The sequence below is a fragment of the Typopeltis vanoorti genome, chromosome 14 (assembly GCF_054136105.1).
Source record: "Typopeltis vanoorti isolate ZY-2024b chromosome 14, IOZ_Tvanoo_1.0, whole genome shotgun sequence".
In the NCBI taxonomy this organism is placed as follows: domain Eukaryota; kingdom Metazoa; phylum Arthropoda; class Arachnida; order Uropygi; family Thelyphonidae; genus Typopeltis; species Typopeltis vanoorti.
Window position 1 is genome coordinate 84,077,356 of NC_143562.1, and position 23,566 is coordinate 84,100,921.

Below are 23,566 nucleotides of genomic sequence, written 5' to 3' on the forward strand. Positions count from 1 at the left end.
GATGAGGAATCAAGCAGATGCTGTGGCCTTACAGGAGAACTTGAATAGATTGTATGCATGGGCAACAGCATGGACCTCTCAATTTAATGTTGCAAAGTGTAAGGTTCTGATATTTGGTAAACAACAATACAATTAAGTATATACACTTGGCAGAGAACTTTTGGAGGAAATTGAGGAGATAAGAGACCTTAGAGTATTGATGGACAAGGATCTGAAGTTCAGAGGTCACATTGCACAAGTTGTGAAGACATGCATCTGATTATGACAGTGATGCAGAGGACCTTAATTTGTAGAAATAAGAAGATTCTGATTCCATTATATGTGGCCTTGATCAGGCCTAGTATGGATTATTGTGCACAGATTTGTTTCCCCCTGATTTTCATGGTGATGAGTATATGTTGGAAAGGGTCCAGATAAAACTGACAAAGGTTGTAACTGGTCTTTTGGATGTGGGATATGAGGACAGATTGAGGGAATGTAGCATGCAAAGCCTTGTAAATAGGAGGAAGAGAGGGGTTGTGATTGAGACATTTAAGTTGATAAAGAGTTATTGCAGGTTAATGTGGAGGAAATGTTTTGTAGAATTGGAGAAGGGGGTATAACAAGAACCTGGAAATTGTATTTGGAGGATTTGAGCAGGGTCATAAGGAGCTGGTTCTTTGCATGGAAAGCAGTTGGTGAGGGGAATGCATTGCCTGACAGTGTGATGAAGTAGATACATTAAATGAGTCTAAAGAATGGTTTAATGGACTTTTGTGTGTAAGAGTGTTTGTCTCCCACCATGAGTCTTTTGACTCCATGGCAGTATGGTGTTAATAATAATAATAACTCTTATATAAGTTGGGAACTGCCAGTATTTAAGTATTTATTTATTAAAAGAAAAACGTGTACAAAATAGATTTTTCTGGCAAAGAAATGATCAGTGTTAGAAAGTAATTAGTATTATTGAGAATTATTATAGATACACGTGATATTTAGGCATTAATGTTATGGATAGTATATTTTTGTATATCCAGTTTCATCAGCTCAGTCAGTAGAGGTAAAGGAAATCAGTTTGAGTTTATTGTTTATTATAACCAGATCTCAATGAGGTCAAACACTCCTCATGAAAGATCACTACTTTCAGATATACTGTCAGAACCATACCTTAAATTGATTTGTTGTTTTTGCACTCAGGCAGTGCATTCTGCTTGATGACCACACTTCAATAAAAATAAATAAAATAAAATAAAAAAACAGTTCCTCGTTTCTTTGCTTCCACTCATCTGTTCTTCTCTTTATTTTTCCACTTTATGAAAAATATCCTCTGTAATAGTCTTATACAAACCTCTCGCCAACTTGATTATATCACTTCTCCTCCTCCTGTCTACCATTTTTCATATGGCATTTTAACTGTCCATCTTCACATTCAACATTCCAGGGACCTAACACCATCTGATGCTCTTCTCTGGATATTCCAGATATTCATTCATTTCCTCATAAATAATAACCAAATTTCAATACAGTAGAGTTGTGATCTCTTTATTTTTATATGTCAGTGTCCTCCTCAACATGGCTGTAATCTGTTAGGTTTGCCTTATAGTTCTTGCAATGTGGCCCTTAAATTTTAGGTCCTCATCTATAATCACCCTTCCCCCACTCCTGATGGGCCTCCCACTTCCAACTCATTTAGTACATCCTCAATGATCAGAGATATTGAGTTGTTTGTCTTGGTTATCACATAAATTATAATAGACAAGAAATCATATTCTTGTTCTTGCAAAAGAATGAAAAGGAGTGTGCATTGTATTATTGGATACTAAGGCAATTGATGTGAAGTCATCAGCCTCTGTAATCTAGTCATGAAGATAATTCATACACAAACTTTTGGTTTCTTACGCTTGTGTATAGGATTAAAAGAAGAATATAATTTTTTACCTATTATATTTTTATTAATTGAATACACAGTAGCATCCCATCCTTGCCTTACAAAACTTTATTCATTTGAATTGATAGCCTAACTTACTTTCCCCACACACAGTGATTCTATTCAAATCCTTCTAAAGAACCATCACATCAGTTTTGCTCCACATGGCTCTCCTTAACTTATCATTATCCATTCAACTGCACATCCTGATTTCATCTTGATTATATCACTATTTCCAAATATTATTTCAGCCATTGTAGGACATTATTGTTTATATATTAATAATATCTCCCTCACACTATTAGTAACTCTCCATGCAGTTAGCCTAGTGATTCCTGTCGCCAACGTGAGGAGCTTATGGATCTTTCTCAGACATAGCCTAGTTAGCTGGTCTTTGATGTGGACAGCAGGGTTTTTCTCCCCGGTTTATCTGGGGTTTTTCCTTCTGCAACAGCCACACTGGCTCCATGAACACACACAGCTACAACCATAAGAAATACCAGGAGGTATAGGACTAGCTACCTTATCCTCAGGACTGCTACGACTTAGAAGGACTAAAGATAGCTCTGTAACAAGCCAGTAGGTCCAATATGTAGTAGGGACTTTACTACTATTAGTAATTTTCCTCTTCTGGGATACTTCACCCCCATACACAATTTGCTGATGCCTACTGCTCAGCAAGTATTCAGAATGGCTTATGGTGTTTAGGTAAGTTATACAACAACAACCAGAACAAAAAAAAGTCCAGATTTGAGGAAAGATCAGGATTTTAGGCTTGAAGTTTTTTAGTGAGTCCTTTTGACTACATACTGTATGAGCAGTTTTATTAACAACTTCGAATTAATTCTACACCTTAATCAATTACTGTTCTACTAATAGTGCTCTAAAATTTAAAGCAATGAATCAAAACTATACTAAGACAGTATGATGCAGATGAACTGGTAACTAATTTAAGGTAGAAGTGGCATGAGATCCCTGGGTCTACATTGAGAATACTTATTAAATGTGCACTCTACAGAATTGCCACAGTTATTTAGACTTCTTTTGACAAATTACTGTTAATCTTTTTTTTTTGCTTAAGAACATATTTTCTTTTTCTCTAAGCATCCTGATACGTGTTAGAGACATCATGATACATTATCTGATTACATGTAATCTATTCCATTTTTGTTATTTAGGTCATCATCTTCCGGCACCTGATCAGCTGAGATTAGCACTTACTTGGAATAGAGTTGACATTGCTAGAAGTGAAATATTTGTATATGGACAGGAGTGGCCAGTAAGTTTTTGTCAGTGTTTGTTTTGTAATTATTAAAGATAATGCAGAATCAAGTTCCCTTGCCTTTTATATATAATATGAAATACTTAAAATAAAGAGTGCTTTTAGTTTGTGTACATCTTCATTTTAAGACGGGGAACTAGGCATATCACTCTGTGAATGAGTACTTTATGGATACAATTTGAATGTGTAAATATGTGTGTTTATTATCTATATGTGTGTTACCTACCATATAGATTACTGTTTAATGTCTTTCATCTTCTTATGAATCATTAATGAAGTTAGTTATTGAATTAGAATAATTAGAATATTGAAATGTTGGAAAATAATTAAATTTTATGTCTTCCAGTGCTTCCCACTGCCTATATTTTAAAACTACAAAATTCATACATGCCACATGCATACATATGAAATCCCCAACTGTGTATGAATAACGTAGTCTTTAAATTATGGTGGGCTGGACAACAGTATGTTAGAACTGGCAGTTGCAATGATGAATGTGATCAGTACAATTGGATATAATAGAGAAAATAATATCCTAACAAAAGACAACATCGATCATACAAAAAAAATCCATCAATTTCAATAGCACAAACTTAAAATCCAGTACTGGTAATTAAATAAACACAGTAAAATCCTCCCTTACTACTAATACATATCTTTTTAAACAGCTCACATTGACCAACTACATATATCTTTCTGCACATGAAGAGAATAAGAGTTTCAAGGATAGCATCCAGAATGTGATAATGAACACATTATCAGCTTTGTTCTGGTAAAGGAGAGTGATCACATGGTCCTTACTTAGGAGATGAGTAGACATGTGGAACTCTCAGATAGAAACAGATTGTATGTTCAGGTAATGTAGACGATGTCCTTTAATTAAAAAGACCTGTGTTTGAATCTCATGTAGAACATGAAGAACTTGAAGGAACAAGGTTTTCCTCTTGGAAACTTAGGGTTTTTTCATCCTTCAAAGCAGAGAATTCTTGCAATGAATTCATGCAGTAAACAGACTATGCACATAAGATTAACTGACTACAAGAGTATTAATTTGATTTTTGGGGATCCAAGTTACTTGCAGACAATTAAGAATCTAACACATGATAATGAAAAAATTATATTATGACAGAAATAGAGGACAGCCTTCTGGAATACTGTGGAAATACTGTAGCCAGAAGTACTTGGAGGAAAAGGAATTAATAGTGCTTAGGAGCTAGTTTAAAGAAAAAGTTTGTAGTCAGCAGTTACTAATTGTAATAGTAAAAGAATAAATAATGTGGGTGTGAAATCAATCAATCAATCATTAGGTAAGAGTTGCAGAATCAAAAGTGGCTGTGGAATAAGTATAAAACAGAAAGTAGTGGGTAGCTGCCTGAAGAATATCAGATACAAATGAGGAAAGTCACAGGTCTGACAAAGAACTTAAAATCTGAGATGTTAACAGAACCGACAAAAGGAAATCCAGAGTTTTTCTTTGTGTGGCCAGTAGGAAAAGAAATGATTATAGGAGAATTCCTTTAGTGGATGGAGTTGGTGATGTAACAACTAGTGCAGCTAGAGATATAGTGGAAGTAGTGCCTAGTTACTTTGCTAAGGTAACAGATAATGTATCACAGTAGTACAATACAGTCAACTCTCACTATAACAAACACACAGACCACAGGAATACTGTAGTTTGTTATAGTGAGCAGTCTGCTATAGGTGAAAAAAAAAAAGATCAGCAAAATGTAATTTACTGCTAGTCATTTTGATCAATTAATGTCATTAAATTGGTTGGAGTGCTTTAATTGGGAATAGTGCATTAAGAAGAAAATTATTTTAAAAAGTTTTAAAAAGATAGTAGTATTTTAGTAAATAGTAGTAATGTAAAGGTAGTATTTTAAAAAGATAGAAAACAATAATGAGTAATCATTATGATAACCATTGGAGCTTTATGAGTTTCTTTTTTAAAATTTTTTATTATTATTTTTTCTTTATTAGCCTGGTGCTTTAGACCAAGCAATGATGGATGCCTTGATTATGGATAGTGTGGATTTTGTGAAGCTACTTATTGAAAATGGAGTGAGCATGCAAAAGTTCCTCACTATTCCCCGTCTAGAAGAACTGTACAATACGGTAAGACAACACTGAATATATGTTATTTGCAATAGGATTTGAATAAATAAAATAGCTTAGTCATTAACAATGCCTTTTGCTTAGAAACAACTGGTTCAAATCCCATCTAGGACATGAAAAATATTTGTAAGAGCTTTTCAACTGAAGGGTTAGCTGGGCTCATACAGAGATGACTTGGTTCCCCCCCCTCCCCCGAATACTTAAGTTTTTCATTCCACAAAATAGGAAAATGCAACAATAAGGGAATGGAATTTCTGGAATTATTCAGGAAAAATGTTTTAGGCAACATGTAGTAGACAGAACACAAGTTTGAAGAGGTTAAGATTTGTTCACAGCATTAGAAGAGCTGACTATAACTGAGATGGCATCTCTTCTCCCCCCCCTCCCAGTTAGTGAGAGTGACCATGTGATTTTGACTTTGAAGATGAATAGACATGCAGGAGTATCAAAGAGAAAGAATGTATGAACTTGGGGCAGTTGCATGGAGGGAGGAATTGGAAGGGTGAGATATCATCAACGCTTGGGAACTTGTGAAGGAATATTTACGATTAGCAGTAATAGCAAGCTGTATACTGTGAGTGAAGAAGGAACACAATTTGATGTAAAGTGGATGACAAACAATATCAAACAAGAACTTCAGGTAAAAAAGATGGTTAAAAAAAAAAGTTAGATTCGAAAAAGGTTTCTAAGATGAATAAGGAGAAAAACAAATGGCTCAAGTTAAGTATAGAGAAGTCACATCTAACAAGTGGTATCAATGAAATTTGCCATCGATTCAGGAATGAGCTGTTATGTTTTTAATCGAATGCTAGAAGTGTTAAAAAGGCAAATGAAATGGTTACATTAGTTGAATCCAATGACCCAAGAATTGTTTGAATAAATGAGGCATGGTTGGATGAGGATAACATCCTGACAAGAATAGAGATGGAAGGGTATATAAGATGTAAATCACTATATACCCTTATATAAGATGTATCATCTTATATAAGGGTATATAAGATGTATCATCCACATTACTAGTGTAATGTGGATGATAGTGACCAGGAAATGGATAATCAAATTAGCCCAGCAAATAAGAAAAGGGGAATCATTACAAGCTTATAGAAGAGATATAAGGAGAGGGGTGGAGGGAAGATGCATGAAGAATATAAGACTCAGGCCAGGAGAGTGACTAGTATGGTAAAGAAAGCAAAACTGAAATATGAGATCCTGCGATCCAAAGAAAATCCTAAGGAATTTTTTCGCTGTGTGACCAGTAGGAAGAGAAATGATTGTGGAAGAATAACATTGGATAAAAATAAGAATAGAGTGACTGATGCAAAGGACATAGCAGAGTTGTTCAATGAATGCTTTTGGAGTATTTCATCATACAGAAGTAGATTTTAATACTAGAGGGATAGGGTAGGTCCAAGGTTTAGAAATGCAAAAAGAAGAGTGTGTTTCAAATACTAATTACTCTGGATGTCAATAAAACTGGAGTGGATTTTGCCACTCCATTGACCTGGCTTTTCGGTGAAAGTCTGGCCGTGGGAAAGATACCCAAAGAGTGGAAGGAAGGAAGATAAGATAGTGCTATTGCATAAGGATGGTAGCAGACTGAAAGAGTAACCTATAGACCAGTTTGTATTTCATCAGTAGTTTTAAGATTTTGGAGAAATTAGTGAGGAATCATTTACAGTGTTGCGCAGATGAGGATAATGTTATCTGAGTGTCAGCATAGATTTCTTAAGGGGCATTCTTGTTTTAGTAATATGATTGCCTTTTATAATAAAGTGACAATGTGAGTGGATGATAAGGGAAAGGTATATTCTGCTGTTTTTATGGATTTTACAAAGATTTTTGACAAGGTACCACATGATAAGCTGATATTTAAGTTGCAGCACATGGATTTAGATGTCAGGTTAGTGAACTGGATTTGGGATTAGCTATCTGATAGATATTAGAGAGTTGTGTATGTGGAGGGCAGCATCAAGGAGGCAGAAGGTTACTAGTAGGGTTCTGCCTACTAGTAACCTTCTGCCTAATTCTGTTTAACCTTTATATCATTGACATTGTTAGTGGATTGCTGGGAGATATTCAGTTGTTTGCAGATGATGTGAAACTAGGATGGATTATTAGTAATAGTGCAGATGTGGTATCCCTGAAAGAGATCTGGGCAAATTAATGAGGGGTGGGGGGAGATGTCAGTTTAATGCAGCTAAATGTAGTCTTCAAGTTTGGGATACATCGATGGGAAGTTGCATACGCTGTTGGTGGAACTGTACTAGTGGAAGTGGGGAAGGCAAGAGATCAGGATGTGATGATTGATACAAGCCTAAACTTCAGGGAACATGTTGCACAGGTGGTGAAGGTAACCCAGAGGATTGGTGCATTACTGAGAAGAATGCTGACCTACAGAGATAAAAGAGTTGTCATTGCATTGTATAAAGCTCTGATCAGACCACACTTGGACTGTGGTGCTCAAATTTGGTCCCCAGGATTTGAAGGGGATGAATTAACTGTGAAAAGAGTGCATAGCAGGATAACAGATATGGTATCAGGACTGTACAATGTTAGTTATGAAAATAGGCTGAGAGAATGTGGACTGCAGAGTTTAGTAGATAGAAGAAGAAGAGGTCATATGATTGAGACTTTCAAATTGTCAAGAGGTAGTTACAGCAGGGGGGGGAGCAAGGACAAGGAACCATCCCTAGAAGTTACGAAAGGAAGTTGTGAGCAAGCAGGTGGGTGAAAGGAAACTGTGAGTGGTTTCTTTTATGCATTACCTGATAGAGTGGTGAGAGCATGAATGGAGTAGTTATGATAGACTTTGTGTTTTTCAGTCTGGGACTCTCATGATGAGTCTTGTGACTCCATGGAGGCCTGAATAATAATAATAATAATAATAATAATAATAATGATAATAATAATAATAATTTATGTAAACATATTAAACAATCTTTTTTGTTGTTTTTTGTATTTCTAGAAACATGGACCAAGCAACACTTTACAGCACCTTGTGAGAGATGTAAGAAAGGTAAAATATTTTTAACTACATCAGATTATGAGCTAAACTTTTATTTCAGAATAAATATTGTTGTAAATCAAATAATTATTGAAAGAAAATATGAAGTTAATTTTTATTATTATTATTATTATTATGGGTATCTCCATGGAGTCAGTAGACTCATCGTGGGAGACACAAGCTAGCAAAACAATATCTGTCATATCTCTTCTTGAATTCATTTACAGATGAAGAGTTCACAACTAAGTCAGGCAATGAATTCCACTCATTCACCACCCTCCAATAAAAAACCCTGTTCTGACACCCTTGTTAACTGCAATCTTCTTTAATTTCCAGGGATGACCTCTTGTTCTTCCATCACTATCACACAGCTGAAACATTTCCCCTACATCAATCCTATAAAAACCTTTCAGTAATTTAAATGTTTCTATTATATCCCCTCTTCTCTGCCTATCAACCAACCTCTGCAATCCACAAGCTCTCAATCTATCAATGTAGGGAGCATTTTTTACATCACTCACCAACTTGGTCACTCTTCTCTGAACCCTCTCCACAGCCCACTCATCTCCAAAGAATCCAGGTGACCAGACCTGAGCACAGTAATCCAAATGTGGACGTATCAGCGCTTTATAAAGGGGAATAATAACCTCTTTATCTCTGGATGTAAGTGTGTTCCTCAACAACCAAGTAATCCTATGTGCAATCTTGGACACCTTAGCAATGTGTCCTCAGAACTTCATCTCCCTATCTACCAACACCCCTAAGTCCCTAGCCTCATCAATCTCTTGGAGTACTGTTCCATCAATGTAGTACACAGCTGGTAATCTTTTAATCCCAAAATGCATGACTTTACACTTTTCCACATTGAACTGATATCCATTATCTTTTGCCCATTCTACCAGCTTATTTAAATCATCCTGCAAACTTTCAACATCAGCTTGATTTTTTTATTGCGCTAACCAACTTTGCATCATCAGCAAACAACTGAATATCTCCCTGTAAGCCATTTCCTATATCATTTATATACAAATTAAATAACAATGGCCCAAGCACATACATGTAGCAGTTTCCGCAACGCATCCATTGCGAAAAATCTAACGCTGAGCCAGCCTTTCGTGTAGAAGTAGAAGTCCTGCGTGCCGGTGACGTACATTTCTTGTTGGACGCCATCTTTATACATCGAAGTAGTGAAACAAACAGCAGCGAAAACAATATATACAACACAGTTCCAAATAATAACATCACTGAAGGACACTTGTATCTAACCGATGCACAACTGCAGCACAATTTGAGACAAAAAGCCACACTATATTTAAATTTAAAAACATGTTTTCTAGCCTAACTAAACACGACCACCACATTGATTTCAGTATTGCTATTTTATCATCAGACTTCCAGTATTTCAGGATTTGTCAAGGGAGATTCTCATTAAATATCACTGTGTCCATTGTACTATACCAATAAACTTATTCTTTATTTTTTCATTTACTACAGTATATCCTGTTCCACTTACATGAACTGTAAGAGTGATGGACTGCATTTGAATGATTTCGGTGTGAGTCATTTGGAGAGACTGCTGCTGGAAGGTAGAGAAATGAGTGCAGAGAATGAATCTGATCAAGTAAAAAAACGAAATGAAAGAGCAGGAGAGTAAGAAAGGAGAGATTGAAGAAGTGGGTAGCATGAGTATACAGAATGAGAGAACAAGTGTGCCAGACAATCTGCAAAATGGGGAGGGTCGGGGGGGGACACAATGTGAGAAAGGTTGATGCCTCAAGAGGATGTGAATGTGTGTAGACAAAAAGTGAAAGGGGATGACTGGGGATCAAGGGAAAATAGATTTGAAGAAGGTTCTAAGATGAATGAATAAAACAAATTGCTCGAGTTAAGTATAGAGAAGTCACATCTAACAAGTGGTATCAATGAAACTTTCCTTAGATTCAGGAATGAGCTGTTATGTTTGTAATCGAATGCTAGAAGTGTTAAAAAGGCAAATGAAATGGTTACATTAGTTGAATCCGATGACCCAAGAATTGTTTGAATAAGTGAGGCATGGTTGGATGAGGATAACATCCTGACAAGAATAGAGATGGAAGGGTATGATGTGTTTCATGAGAAACACATCATACCCTTCCATCATTAAGGTTAAAGAGGGAAGAGGAGTGCTATTGATGATAGAGAAAGAGTTATGTCCATACAAAGTAGAGCTGGAAGATGGAAATAGAGCCAGTGGTTTTGAGGCAGTATGGTGAGAGATATAGGTGAATAGAATGAAATACCATCCACATTACACTAGTAAAGTGGATGATAGTGACCAGGAAATGTATAATCAAATTAGCCCAGCAAATAAGAAAAGGGGAATCATTACAAGCAATTTTAATTATGGCAATATAGCCTGGGATGATGAGATAGCAACTGGAACTAAAGAAAATGAGTTTTGTGAGTTTTTGAGGGGATATTACCTCAGGCAGTATGTGACACAGGGCACACGAGAATTGAGGGTCTTAGATTTGATCATCTCATCAGAGGATGTTAGTATAAACGAGGTGTCCAATTACCCTCCATTTCAGAGTGACCATGAAGTGATTACCAGGATGGTTGCTGTCTGGACTTCTGTGAGGAAAGGGTGTATGTGTAACTACAAGACTGGTGATTATGAGAAGCTCAGGAGACAGCTTGCAGGTGTGGCATAGAAGGAGGAGTTGGCTCGAAAGGAGATCAGTGCAGCTTAGGTGTTATTCAAGAACTGTCTAGTAGAAGAAATCTCTAATTGTATTCGAAGGATCAGAAGGTTAAATAAGGTAGATGGGAAATTGATGAATTAAGCATGCAATACAGAGGGGAAAGGGATTATGAAGGCAGCTTAAGAGGAGTGATAATAATCAATTTCATGAAGATTACAAAGAACAGGAAAGGAGGATGACTTTGTTGGTAAGGGTAGCAAAAGTGAGATATGAGCAGCAGTTAGCTAATGAAGCCAAAAAAAAAATCCTGAGGACTTCTTTTGATATGTAGCCAGCAAAAAAAAAAAAAAAAAAAAAAGATTTTGGAAGGATGACATTGATTGGAGAAAATAGTATAAGAACCACTGCTTCAGAAGATATAGTTGACATTTAATGAGCAGTTCATAAAGGTCTTTCATTCTTGTGAATTGGACATCATTAGTAGCCTGTGTAGCTCAGTGGATGTGGTGTTTGCACTCCTCAGCGTTAATCTGCCTGGTATACTCTGAGTTCAAGTCTAGTCAAGTTTCTCAAGCCAAAAGGCTGTGGGTTCGAATCCCGCCCTAGGCAAGGATGTTTGTGATTGTCAGTAAAAATACTAGTAGTGGTGGTCGACTATAGATGGCATTGGTGTAGATGATGGAAAATAGTTGTAGTTGGTGGATTGAGTGGTGGAGATGGAGAGCTGTGGAATAGGTACCCTCCCTCGATGAGTCTTTGACTCCCTGGAGGTGTCATGTAATAATAATAATAGTAATAATAATAATAATAATGAGGAGGAGATTCTTGTTTCATTGTATAAGACACTGATTAGGCCACACATAGACTACTGTGCACAAATTTGGTCACCTGGTTTGAAAAGAACAAAAAGATGTTGAAGAGAGATCCAGAGGTGACTAACTAAGGTAGTTTCTGATCTCTGGAATGTTGAATATGAGGAAAGGTTGAGAAGATACAAGTTACAGAGTAAATTCTAGTGGATAAGAGGAAGAGGGGTGATATGATAGAGACCTACATGTTAGTAAGGGGTTGTTATAGGATCAGTGTTGGAGAGGTTTTACAGCAAACAGTGGGAGATCAAGGGAGAACCAGAGGACATCACTGAAGCTGTATATGGAAATTGTGAGCAGTGCCTTGCCTGAGCGTGGTGTCTGCAGAGAATTTGAACGTGTTTAAGGTGCAGTATCGATAAACTGAGTGTATGACAAAAGGACCTCCTATATGAGTCTTTGACTCCATGGGTCTTAGGTAATAATAATTTACAGTGATCTGTTAAACAAAAGGTTATGTGGGTAGAACATGTGTCATCGATATTCTTGGGAGTTTTAGACTATCACTGTTGTTGAAATTAAGGTAGTCGATAAGTATTTCACATGACCTCTTACATTTGCAATCATTCCAAGTTTTGGTGTAATATAATGAACTGGTGCCTTTCCAGTTAATCTGATGTACAGTATTCAGGGCATGATCAAAAAGTCCAGATTTACCACAGTTATTAAATTTAATGTGCTGTTTATGTTTCATTTTCTGGATAAGAATTATGCATCTAGTTTCACCTATATAAGGCAGATTACGGGTACACTGAATATGTTATATTACTGGGAAACCAGGGAAGAAAGATTCCTTACAAGGAATCTTTCTTCAAGGGATGACCTCTTGTTATCCCTTCCAGGGATAACAAGAGGTCATCCCTGGAAGTTGTATAAGGAGGGTGTGAGAAGCAGATTTTTTGCATGGAGAATTGTGAATGATTGGATGTCTGCAGAGAATTTGAATGTATTTAAGGCATGGTATGATGAGCAATGCATATGACAAAGCAACCTCTAATGATGAGTTTGACTTTATGAGAGAATTTGAGATAATAATAAAATAATGAGATTACTACACAAAACAGCCTTAATATCACCTTTAAACCTCCTGCAAAATTAAAGAAATTATTCAACTTATCCAAGGATCCCCTTTCTTAACAGTAATATAACATATTCAGTGTACCTGTAATCTGCCCTTATATAGGTGAAACTAGATGCATAATTCTTATCCAGAAAATGAAACATAAACAGCACATTAAATTTAATAACTGTGGTAAATCTGGACTTTTTGATCATGCCCTGAATACTGTACATCGGATTAACTGGAAAGGCACCAGTTCATTACATTACACCAAAACTTGCTCATACCAAGTTTTGGTGTAATGTAATGAACTGGTGCCTTTCCAGTTAATCCGATGTACAGTATTCAGGGCATGATCAAAAAGTCCAGATTTACCACAGTTATTAAATTTAATGTGCTGTTTATGTTTCATTTTCTGGATAAGAATTATGCATCTAGTTTCACCTATATAAGGGCAGATTACAGGTACACTGAATATGTTATATTACTGTTAAGAAAGGGGATCCTTGGATAAGTTGAATAATTTCTTTAATTTTGCAGGAGGTTTAAAGGTGATATTAAGGCTGTTTTGTGTAGTAATCTCATTATTTTATTATTATCTCAAATTCTCTCATAAAGTCAAACTCATCATTAGAGGTTGCTTTGTCATATGCATTGCTCATCATACCATGCCTTAAATACATTCAAATTCTCTGCAGACATCCAATCATTCACAATTCTCCATGCAAAAAATCTGCTTCTCACACCCTCCTTATACAACTTCCAGGGATGACCTCTTGTTCTTCTCCAATCTCTCACCATTTTATGAAAAACCTCTTCAGTGTTAATCATATAACAACCCCTTATCAACTTGTATGTCCCTATCATATCACTCCTCTTCCTGTGGAAGTTGATGATATATTATCAAGTTCCACAACCTTATTAACATCAGGTTTGCTCAATTGTCCATATACCTCTTGCTCACCTACAGTCAATCTCTCCTCTTCTTCTTCATCCACTGCTCTCAAACTCTGCATGCTGTCACATTCATGAGGATGAAATATCCTTATGAACTTCTTAAACAATATCTCAACTATATCCTATACGCATGGATAGGCTTATGTGTTCGTCAGACATGTTGTAATAGGTTTCACGGTATGATAAGAACACAGATGGTTAAGAAAATAACTATTTATTAACTTAAAAGCTAATATTTCGCTGGTATTATATCCAGCATCTTCAGAGCACACAACACAAAGTTTGTTACAAATGTAAGACAACCACAATCCGGTGTAACAGTGGGGCTAGTATAAGCGATTGAGCGTGCAACACAAGACTAAAGTCGTAATATGGCGCCATCTAGGTAAAAAAAAAAAAAAAAAATTCAAGTTTTGAAATAGTAGTCCAAATGATAGTCTTAGAAAGTTTGAAAAAATATAAATTAAAAAATAAAAGTAATAAATATTAATTTGGTCTTAGGATGACTGTCTCCCAAATCTTTGGTAGATTTATACAGCCATACTTGTTAAGGTTTGTAGTATGTTTTAAGGCCTCTGTTGATTCCAGGAACAACCTCTCTGACTTGTAGAAGCTTCTGTGCATTACTTTTGTTTCTTTCCAATTGATCCTGTGTGCAGGGGTATCCAAAGCATGGTCTGCCAGACCCAACTTACCATAGCGAAAGTTTCAGATATATTTTTTGTGTTCACTGAGGTGGATGTCCACATTTCTTCCTGTCTGTTCGTAGTAAGCTTGATGGCAAGAACAGGGCACTTCATAGACACCTGGATGTGATAAAGGAGTGCATCCTTAGGTGAACGGATGAGAGTTGCTAATTTTATATAAGGTTATATAACAAATATATAATGTTATATAATTTTATATAACAAACACCAAATACTGTGCGTAGTTGGTGTTTGTTAAGCACCCTAGATATCTTTTCAGATGTGCCTTTAATGTATGGGATGGTAGTCTTCTGTGGTAGATAGAGGGGATTTATGGGTAGCATTTAGTATGTTATCTATTTTATGGGGATTATAACCATTGATTAAGAAGGTTTACGTAGGTGAGAAAGTTCAGCAGTGAGAGCAATGTCATTGGAACAGATTGCTCTAGCTCTATGGGTTAGTGTTTTTAAGATACCATATTGTTGAGAAGGGTGATGGTGTGATTGTTTGTGTAAGTATCTCCCTGTATGTGTGGGTTTTCTATAAACTGAAAATGATAAGGAACCTTCTGGAAGACGTGTGATCAGTGTGTCCAAGAAGAGCAGGCAGTCATTGGCTTCTAGTTCCATTGTAAAGTGAATTTTAGGGTGCTGGCTATTTAGATGCACTAAAAATGTATTCAATGTTAGAATTAGAAGAAACACACGTATAAACCACAGTGAAAATTATTTAATTGTAAATATTTCATCCTAAATATCTTAGGACATCATCAGTACAGTATTTAAACAAAAATTAGGAATAACATACAGTTAGGGCGCATGATTACAATAGAATCTCATGAAAACGTGCATAACGTGCTAAAGTAGTACAAAAAAAAAAAAAAAAAAAAAAAAAAAAACGTTAATTATTTAACACAGTTTTGTATGATAATTTCCCATACTTTAGGAATAGTAAGAACGTCGTTGCGGTTTAGGTTTGGTCTGTGTAGTAGGGCTTCAGAACTTTCTTTGTATAAATGTTCATGTTTAAATAAAGATCTATGTAAAAGTTTAGCCTTTTCCCAATGGATCCTATGGTTTGGATTTTCAATTCCGTGTTGAGAGAGGCCAGATTTCTGCGGTTTAAGAAGACGAATGTGGTCTTGATGTTACGAAATGCGTTTCTGAACAGACCTACCTGTCTGTCCAAAGTAAGATAATTTGCATGAGCATGGAAATGGTTATTATTGCGTAGTTCTTTTAAAGTTCATTAAAGGCACATCTGAAAAGATATCTATGGTGCTTAACAAACACCAACTACACACAGTATACTCCAAAAGATGTGCCTAAAACCAAAATAATGGCTTCCGTTGAACGTCGGATTTACCACTTGCCTCCAGCCATAGCCAATAATATTAACCATGGTTAAAGATATTTAACCATGTCTAACCTAATAATATTAGGTTAGACATGGCTAAATATCTTTATCCATTCTAAGCCTCCCAAAAATAATATCCCACGTAAAGAAATAATAGCTCTAAAAGAACTATGCAATAATAACCACATTACAATAATGTAAAATTTAATTGTAAATATTTCATCCTAAATATCTTAGGACATCATCAGTACAGTATTTAAACAAAAATTAGGAATAACATACAGTTAGGGCGCATGATAAGTATGTATCATAAATACTCATGATAAGTTGACAGTCAAACTAGAGCAGATGGGGTTGGATATTAGATTAGTGCATTGGATTGGAGACTGGCTATCTGATAGGTATCAACAAGTTGTGTATGGGGGTGCAATATCCAGGAAAAGGAAAGTCACTAGTGGAGTGCCTCAGGGATCTGTTTTAGGGCCATTACTATTTAACTTGTATATTAATGATATTGGCGAAGATTTGGATGGAGATATTCAGTTGTTTGCAGATGATGCAAAGTTGGGAAGAACCATAAAGAGTAGTGAAGATGTTGTGGCCTTGCAAGAAGACTTGAATAAATTGAGTGATTGGGCAAGCAAATGGGGGTATGAGTTCAATGTTGCAAAATGTAAGGTTTTAAAATTTGGAAAACAAAGATGGGATGCAGAATTTATGCTTGGTAAGAATATATTGTTGGAAGTAGAGGAAATAAGAGATCTGGGAGTGATAGTGGATAAGGATCTAAAATTTAGGGGTCACATCGCCAAAATTGTGAAGACAACACAAAGACTTCTGGGAATGATGAGGAGGACACTGACGTGTAGAAGTAGGGAGATTCTTGTTCCATTGTATAAGGCTTTGATTAGGCCACACATGGACTATTGTGCCCAGATTTGGTCACCTGGTTTTCAGAAGGATGAGGAGATGTTGGAAAGGGTCCAAAGGCGACTGACTAAGGTAGTTTCTGACCTCTGGAATGTCGAGTATGAGGAAAGATTGAAAAGATGTAATTTGCAGAGACTAGTGGAGAGAAGGAAGAGGGGAGATATGATAGAGACCTACAAGTTGGTAAGGGGTTGCTATAGGATCAATGGTGGAGAAGTTCTACAGCGAATAGTGGGAGATCAGGGGAGAACCAGAGGTCATCCCTGGAAACTGTATAAAGAGGGTGTGAGTAGGGGAGTGAGAGGCAGGTTTTTTTCGTGCAGAGTTGTGAATGATTGGAATGCCTTGCCTGAGAGTGTGGTGTCTGCAAGGAGTTTGAATGTGTTTAAGACCCGGTATGATGAGATGTGTGTGAGATAAAAGGACCTCCTAGATGAGTCTTTGACTCCATGAGGTCTTGTTTAATAATAATAATAATAATAATAATAACCAAATCAGACAAAGGAAACGCCACTGTAGTAATGGATACAACAGAATATGAAAGCAAAATGCATGCACTGCTCCAAGACCGGTCTGAAGGGACTGAAGAATCCCTAGATCGACATCCCACCAACTCACAAAAAAATAAGGTGTGCAAGTTACTGAACAAAATCACTTCCTGGCCTAAAGAAATTGTCAAAAAACTCAAACCCATGCACGTTAAAGCACCCAGAATATATGGTGCTCCTAAAATACACAAACAAGGTACACCTTTGCGTCCTGTTGTAGATAGTATAAACAGTCCTACATATAAACTAGCTAAACATTTAGCAAAATTACTAACCACTTACACAAACAATTCTCCCTCTTTTGTTAAAAATTCTACCCACCTAAAAAGTATTTTAGAAAACCACACCTTAAATAGTTCAGACCTAATGGTGAGTTTTGATATCACCTCATTATTCACTAATGTACCACTGATTGAAACACTTAACTTACTAAATTCACAATTTCCCCCAGATATATTTCAGCTATTTAAATTCACAGTACAGGCAGGTTATTTTACATGGAAAGGGAAAATATACAAACAATTAGATGGGACAGCTATGGGTTCACCCCTTTCTCCCCCCTTCGCCAACTTCTACATAGAACATCTGGAAAAATTAGCTATCAACACAGCCACTCTCAAACCTAGTCTCTGGCTATGCTATGTTGACGATGTGTTTGCTATTTGGCCACATGGCCCAGACACATTGAATACATTTTTAGTGCATCTAAATAGCCAGCACCCTAAAATCCACTTTACAATGGAACTAGAAGCCAATGACTGCCTGCCCTTCTTGGACACACTGATCACACGTCTTCCAGAAGGTTCCTTATCATTTTCAGTTTATAGAAAACCCACACATACAGGGAGATACTTACACAAACAATCACACCATCACCCTTCTCAACAATATGGTATCTTAAAAACACTAACCCATAGAGCTAGAGCAATCTGTTCCAATGACATTGCTCTCACTGCTGAACTTTCTCACCTACGTCAAACCTTCTTAATCAATGGTTATAATCCCCATAAAATAGATAACACACTAAATACTACCCATAAATCCCCTCTATCTATCACAGAAGACTACAACAAAACCATCGCCATCCCATACATTAAAGGCACACTGAAAAGATATCTAGGGTGCTTAACAAACACCAACTACGCACAGTATTTAAACCTTATATAAAATTAGCAACTCTCATCCGTTCACCTAAGGACAAATGTACTCCTTTATCGCATCCAGGTGTCTATGAAGTGCCCTGTTCTTGCCATCAAGCCTACTACGAACAGACAGGAAGAAATGTGGACATCCACCTCAGTGAACACAAAAAATATATCTGAAACTTTCGCTATGGTAAGTTGGGTCTGGCAGACCATGCTTTGGATACCCCTGCACACAGGATCAATTGGAAAGAAACAAAAGTAATGCACAGAAGCTTCTACAAGTCAGAGAGGTTGTTCCTGGAATCAACAGAAGCCTTAAAACATACTCCAAACCTTAACAAGTATGGCTGTATAAATCTACCAAAGATTTGGGAGACAGTCATCCTAAAACCAAATTAATATTTATTACTTTTATTTTTTAATTTATATTTTTTCAAACTTTCTAAGACTATCATTTGGACTACTATTTCAAAACTTGAATTTTTTTTTTTTTTTTTACCTAGATGGCGCCATATTACGACTTTAGTCTTGTGTTGCACGCTGCAATCACTTATACTAGCCCCACTGTTACACCGGATTGTGGTTGTCTTGCATTTGTAACAAACTTTGTGTTGTGTGCTCTGAAGATGCTGGATATAATACCAGTGAAATATTAGCTTTTAAGTTAATAAATAGTTATTTTCTTAACCATCTGTGTTCTTATCATACCGTGATCAACTATATCCTTTCCTGCAGTTATCGTCATACTGTTTTGTTCAGTCCCTGTCATCCTACCATAATCATTGCTATTGACTACCTATCGAAAGAACACCATATAGTTTTTCATTAGATAGCTTCTGTTAGTCTTACCTACTGAGTGAGCTTTCTTGCCTTTTCTTTCTACTCCTCATGAAATTGATTATTACCACTTATGTTTTGTTGTCTCCATAATACCATCTTCTTCAGTATTGCATGATTAATCTCCTCGTTTATCCATTTCACACCTACCTTATTTACCTTCTCACCCTTGGAATACATTTAGACATTGTTTTTACTAGATAGTCTTAAAAACACTTATTGTACATCTAGAAATTGTTAAAACACAATTGTACATCTATCCACTCAAATCTCTGATAACTCTTTTTACTCTTCAAATACATTGGATCTCTGTTTGACTGGTTCTCTTTCCAGATACACCAAAGTCACCTCTCCTCTCAGCAATCTTGCACATCCCCCTTTCTCACAGAATACCCCTCCATTTGCTCTCGACCTCGCATCCTCTGGTGGTGCTAAAAAAGAACCAATTGAGATGACCTCTGGAATTTTTACTCTTCCTTTCTTTAGTCCGACTACTGTATCCATTCAACTGACCCTAACATTTGCTGTGGACATGTCACAGACATTATTCTCACTAGTATGAAAGTCTCATTCCCCATTCAACCCTTAATCCACATCCACTTTCCAAACCCCCTGTTTCAACCAACTATGTGGCAAAGCAATCAAAGAAAACATTCAACTTACTGCATGTGGCTTACCTCAAGAACCACAGCTTCATACTTTGCCTATGTAACATGCATTGGTATATATTTGCATATGTACCAATGCATGCAACATATGCAAATCAGTTATCAGTAGTTCCAAATCCGATTTCATGAAGGCAACCAACAGAAAACTTCCTTTCTATCCAAATTGAAACTGTGCCTTCTGGTCGCTTACAGGCAATTGGATGCAACTTCTGCTCTCCTGCACTTGCACCTCTGTCTCATTATGATGGCATGACTGTTACTTCATTCAAAGATAAAGCTGACCTCCTTGAATCGCTCTTTTCCTCAAACTCCTGAACACATGAACAAGGGAAATCACCTCTTATCAGAATTACCAGAATCCAAGCACCATATGCCTTCTATAGCTTTTTTGACAAAAAGTCATCATAAAACTACTGAATAACTGGGATACTTGGAATATCTGTTACTGATGGCATTTCTCCAATTGTTCTCAAACATTGTTCTCAGTGCTAACACTACCCATCCTGCATCATCTCTATAATTTATTATACATATGTGGTACTTATCCAAATGCATAGACAATGTCATAAGTCAGTATTTGAAGTTTTGGCATGTTTTTATTCTCTGATTATGTTGGTTTTAAATCCATCAAAATAGCAAGAATTTAATAAGTGATCATGTTTATTTTGTTCTAGTTGATGTGAGTTGATATAATTAAATAATTTAAATGAATAATTGCTAGTACCTAATCCATTCTATATGTGTAATTTCAATAGCATTTACCACGTGGTTATCGTTATTCACTATATGATATTGGCTTGGTGATGGAAAAATTAATGGGAGGTGCTTATCTATCATCTTACTGCCGACGTAAATTTAGGCATCTTTATAACAGCGTATTCAGGAAAGTTATCACACTTAGTGCTGTAAGTATTTCTACATGAATTTATACTTTTCATGTTGTGTTTTTCATTCTTATTGCATATAATAATTTATATATTTGTGAATACAAAGATTTCTAGTGCTGCCTGCCAATCTTTGAACAACAGAAATTGGCATTCCATGCACTCTACTGAATTAAATGGAAAAATTCTTGCCATGGCATATTTTGTTAGTTTTCAAAAAAAAAAAAAAAAAAAGAAGTTTTTGGTTGGAATAATTTCTAGTATTTTATTTTCTGTTAGTACATGACTGTTTTTACATTTAGCTATCCCTTTGATTTTTTTACCTTATTTTTTATAACTTTCCTACTGGCCAAGGTCGATCAAAGGTACCAACCACTTGACAGTTTAAAAGGATAAAATGAATAATGGCTTTATGTTTTTATCACGCATTTATCCAAATTTTAAATACTTAATTGTAGCGCCTTTTACAGATTACCTATAATGGAATTCCATCCTTTGAGACCACTTGACTTAAAGAATTTCTTGTATCAGAAATTGATTTTCAGTATTTGAACTTTTTGCTTGATATATTATTATCATTATTATTATTATGTCCACGTGGTTAGCCTAGTGGCTGTGCGCTTCGCAACCATATGCCTGGGGAAGGAGTGTCCTAGGCTCGATTCCCGTCGAAGACATGAGGAGCTTAAGGATCTTCCTCAGCTATAGCCAAGTTAGCCGATCTTGGGCATGGACAGCAGGGTTTTTTCTGCCAGTTTATCTGGGGTTTTCATCCCACAAACAGGCAAATTGACCCCGTGAACACACACAGATTATAACCAGGAATGCTAACCCAGCCATAGGTCTGATTCATCAGTCTATGCTGGTGCCGGAGCCTGGATAAAATTTGGGGGGACTAGATGGTGCTGTGTCACCATCACACGAAATAATAATTATTATTATTATTAACCAAGACCCCATGGAGTCAAAGACTCATCTAGGAGGTCCTTTTATCAAACACACAGCTCATCATACCGTGATTCTTAAATTCTCTACAGACACCACATTCTCAGGCAAGGCATTCCAATCATTCACAACTCTCTGCATGAAAAAAACCTTCTTCTCACTCCCCTACTCACACCCTCCTTATATAGCTTTCAGGAATGACCTCTGGTTCTCCCCTGATCTCCCACTATTTTCTGTAGAACCTCTCCAGCATTGATCCTATAACAACCCCTTAATAACTTGTAGGTCTCTATTGTAATATTTATGTCTTCTCTTGATTTTTTTTTCTAATTTTTCTTATTAAATCTTATTTATTAATCTTTTACTATAATTTCTTTGTTTTAACTTTCTCTATTCCTTATTTAACCTCATTAATCTTTACTCTACTTTTAGTATATCTTTCCTATACCGGGAGAACTCTAGAAATTTATTTTTTTGATTAATCGACTGTGCCACTAATGCACTCCTTGTGGTATAGGATATATGAATACTTCCAAGTAGAGTTCTCTTTCTATCCTAAAGCCCTTCTCAACAATAAACAGTCATGGCTATCATTAACCCCCCCACCCACCCCCGCTCACAGGATCGTGTTTATTTCGAAACAGTGCAAGACAAACATATTTATTTATATTGATGTAACTATATGAATCACACAATAGTTAAATATTCTTTCTTACTTCACTTTAAGCTTAAAACATTACAGTAAATTCATGGAGTCATGCAACATATTACAAAATTATCAACATTTTAAAAGAAAACTATCAGTGCATTTACATTTTAAGCAATATCTTGCTCTGTTACTTGTAACTAGAAATTCCAAATATCACTTTATGCAAACTATTCTCAGACTATTTATAACAACACTAAAAAAACTTATCAGTCCTTCTTAGACAGTTTCACATATCTTCTTTATCTTTAGTGTGCGCTCTTTCTTAGTTCCTTCTTTCCTTTGCTTCTTTTCCATTTCAGGATTTGGGTTTTCACTCAGAGATTCCGTAGGCACCATCGTCTCATTTGTAATGGTTTGCGGGGCCTAGAGCACGATTTTCCGGTGTTTAAGATTTGGGCCAAGGGTCCGACGATTGAGGCCTATGCAGATTGTCTTAATGGCAATGCATTTTGGTCCTGCGCCGCTTCTCCCTGATTTTTAGTTCTCACCGAAAGTGCATATTTAATCTCATTTACAAAACAGCGGAACTACGTTAGATGTATACTGCCTTTTTTTACCACTGACCTTGAAGGTGGTATCAGGCTGACCTTGGACACAATAAATTTCACTTACACTTTATACAAAATACCGATATCAATACATTGCCGATTTCTACGGCATTGCTCTTGAACCTTATATTTTCAGACATACTGTCTTGCATGCCAATTCCTTGGGGTTAAATTCATGGGCTTTTAAGATTATTTACTAAGTTATTTTGGTGTGTTTTTGAGATATAACCTCTGTAAAAGCCGATGCAAGAAAACAGAAAATTTCTACTGCATCGAATTTTGCACTATTATATCTCCCCTCCTCCTCCTCCTGCCTACCAGACTCTGCAAGTTGCATCTTCTCAATCTTTCCTCATACTCGACATTCCAGAGGTTCGAAACTACCTTAGTCAGTTGCATCTGGATCCTCTCCAACATCTCTTCCCCTCTG

At 36.3% G+C, this 23,566-nt stretch overlaps 1 protein-coding gene across 1 annotated transcript in view; it reads left to right on the plus strand.

The window, feature by feature from the left end:
- Positions 1–23,566, plus strand: part of Trpm (transient receptor potential cation channel, subfamily M) — a 410,993-nt gene that overhangs the window by 197,202 nt on the left and 190,225 nt on the right. Inside the window, 4 exon segments of the mRNA XM_090403483.1 lie at positions 3,085–3,185; positions 5,169–5,303; positions 8,269–8,319; positions 20,806–20,927. Of these exon segments, the coding sequence (XP_090259609.1) occupies positions 3,085–3,185; positions 5,169–5,303; positions 8,269–8,319; positions 20,806–20,927 (409 nt within the window).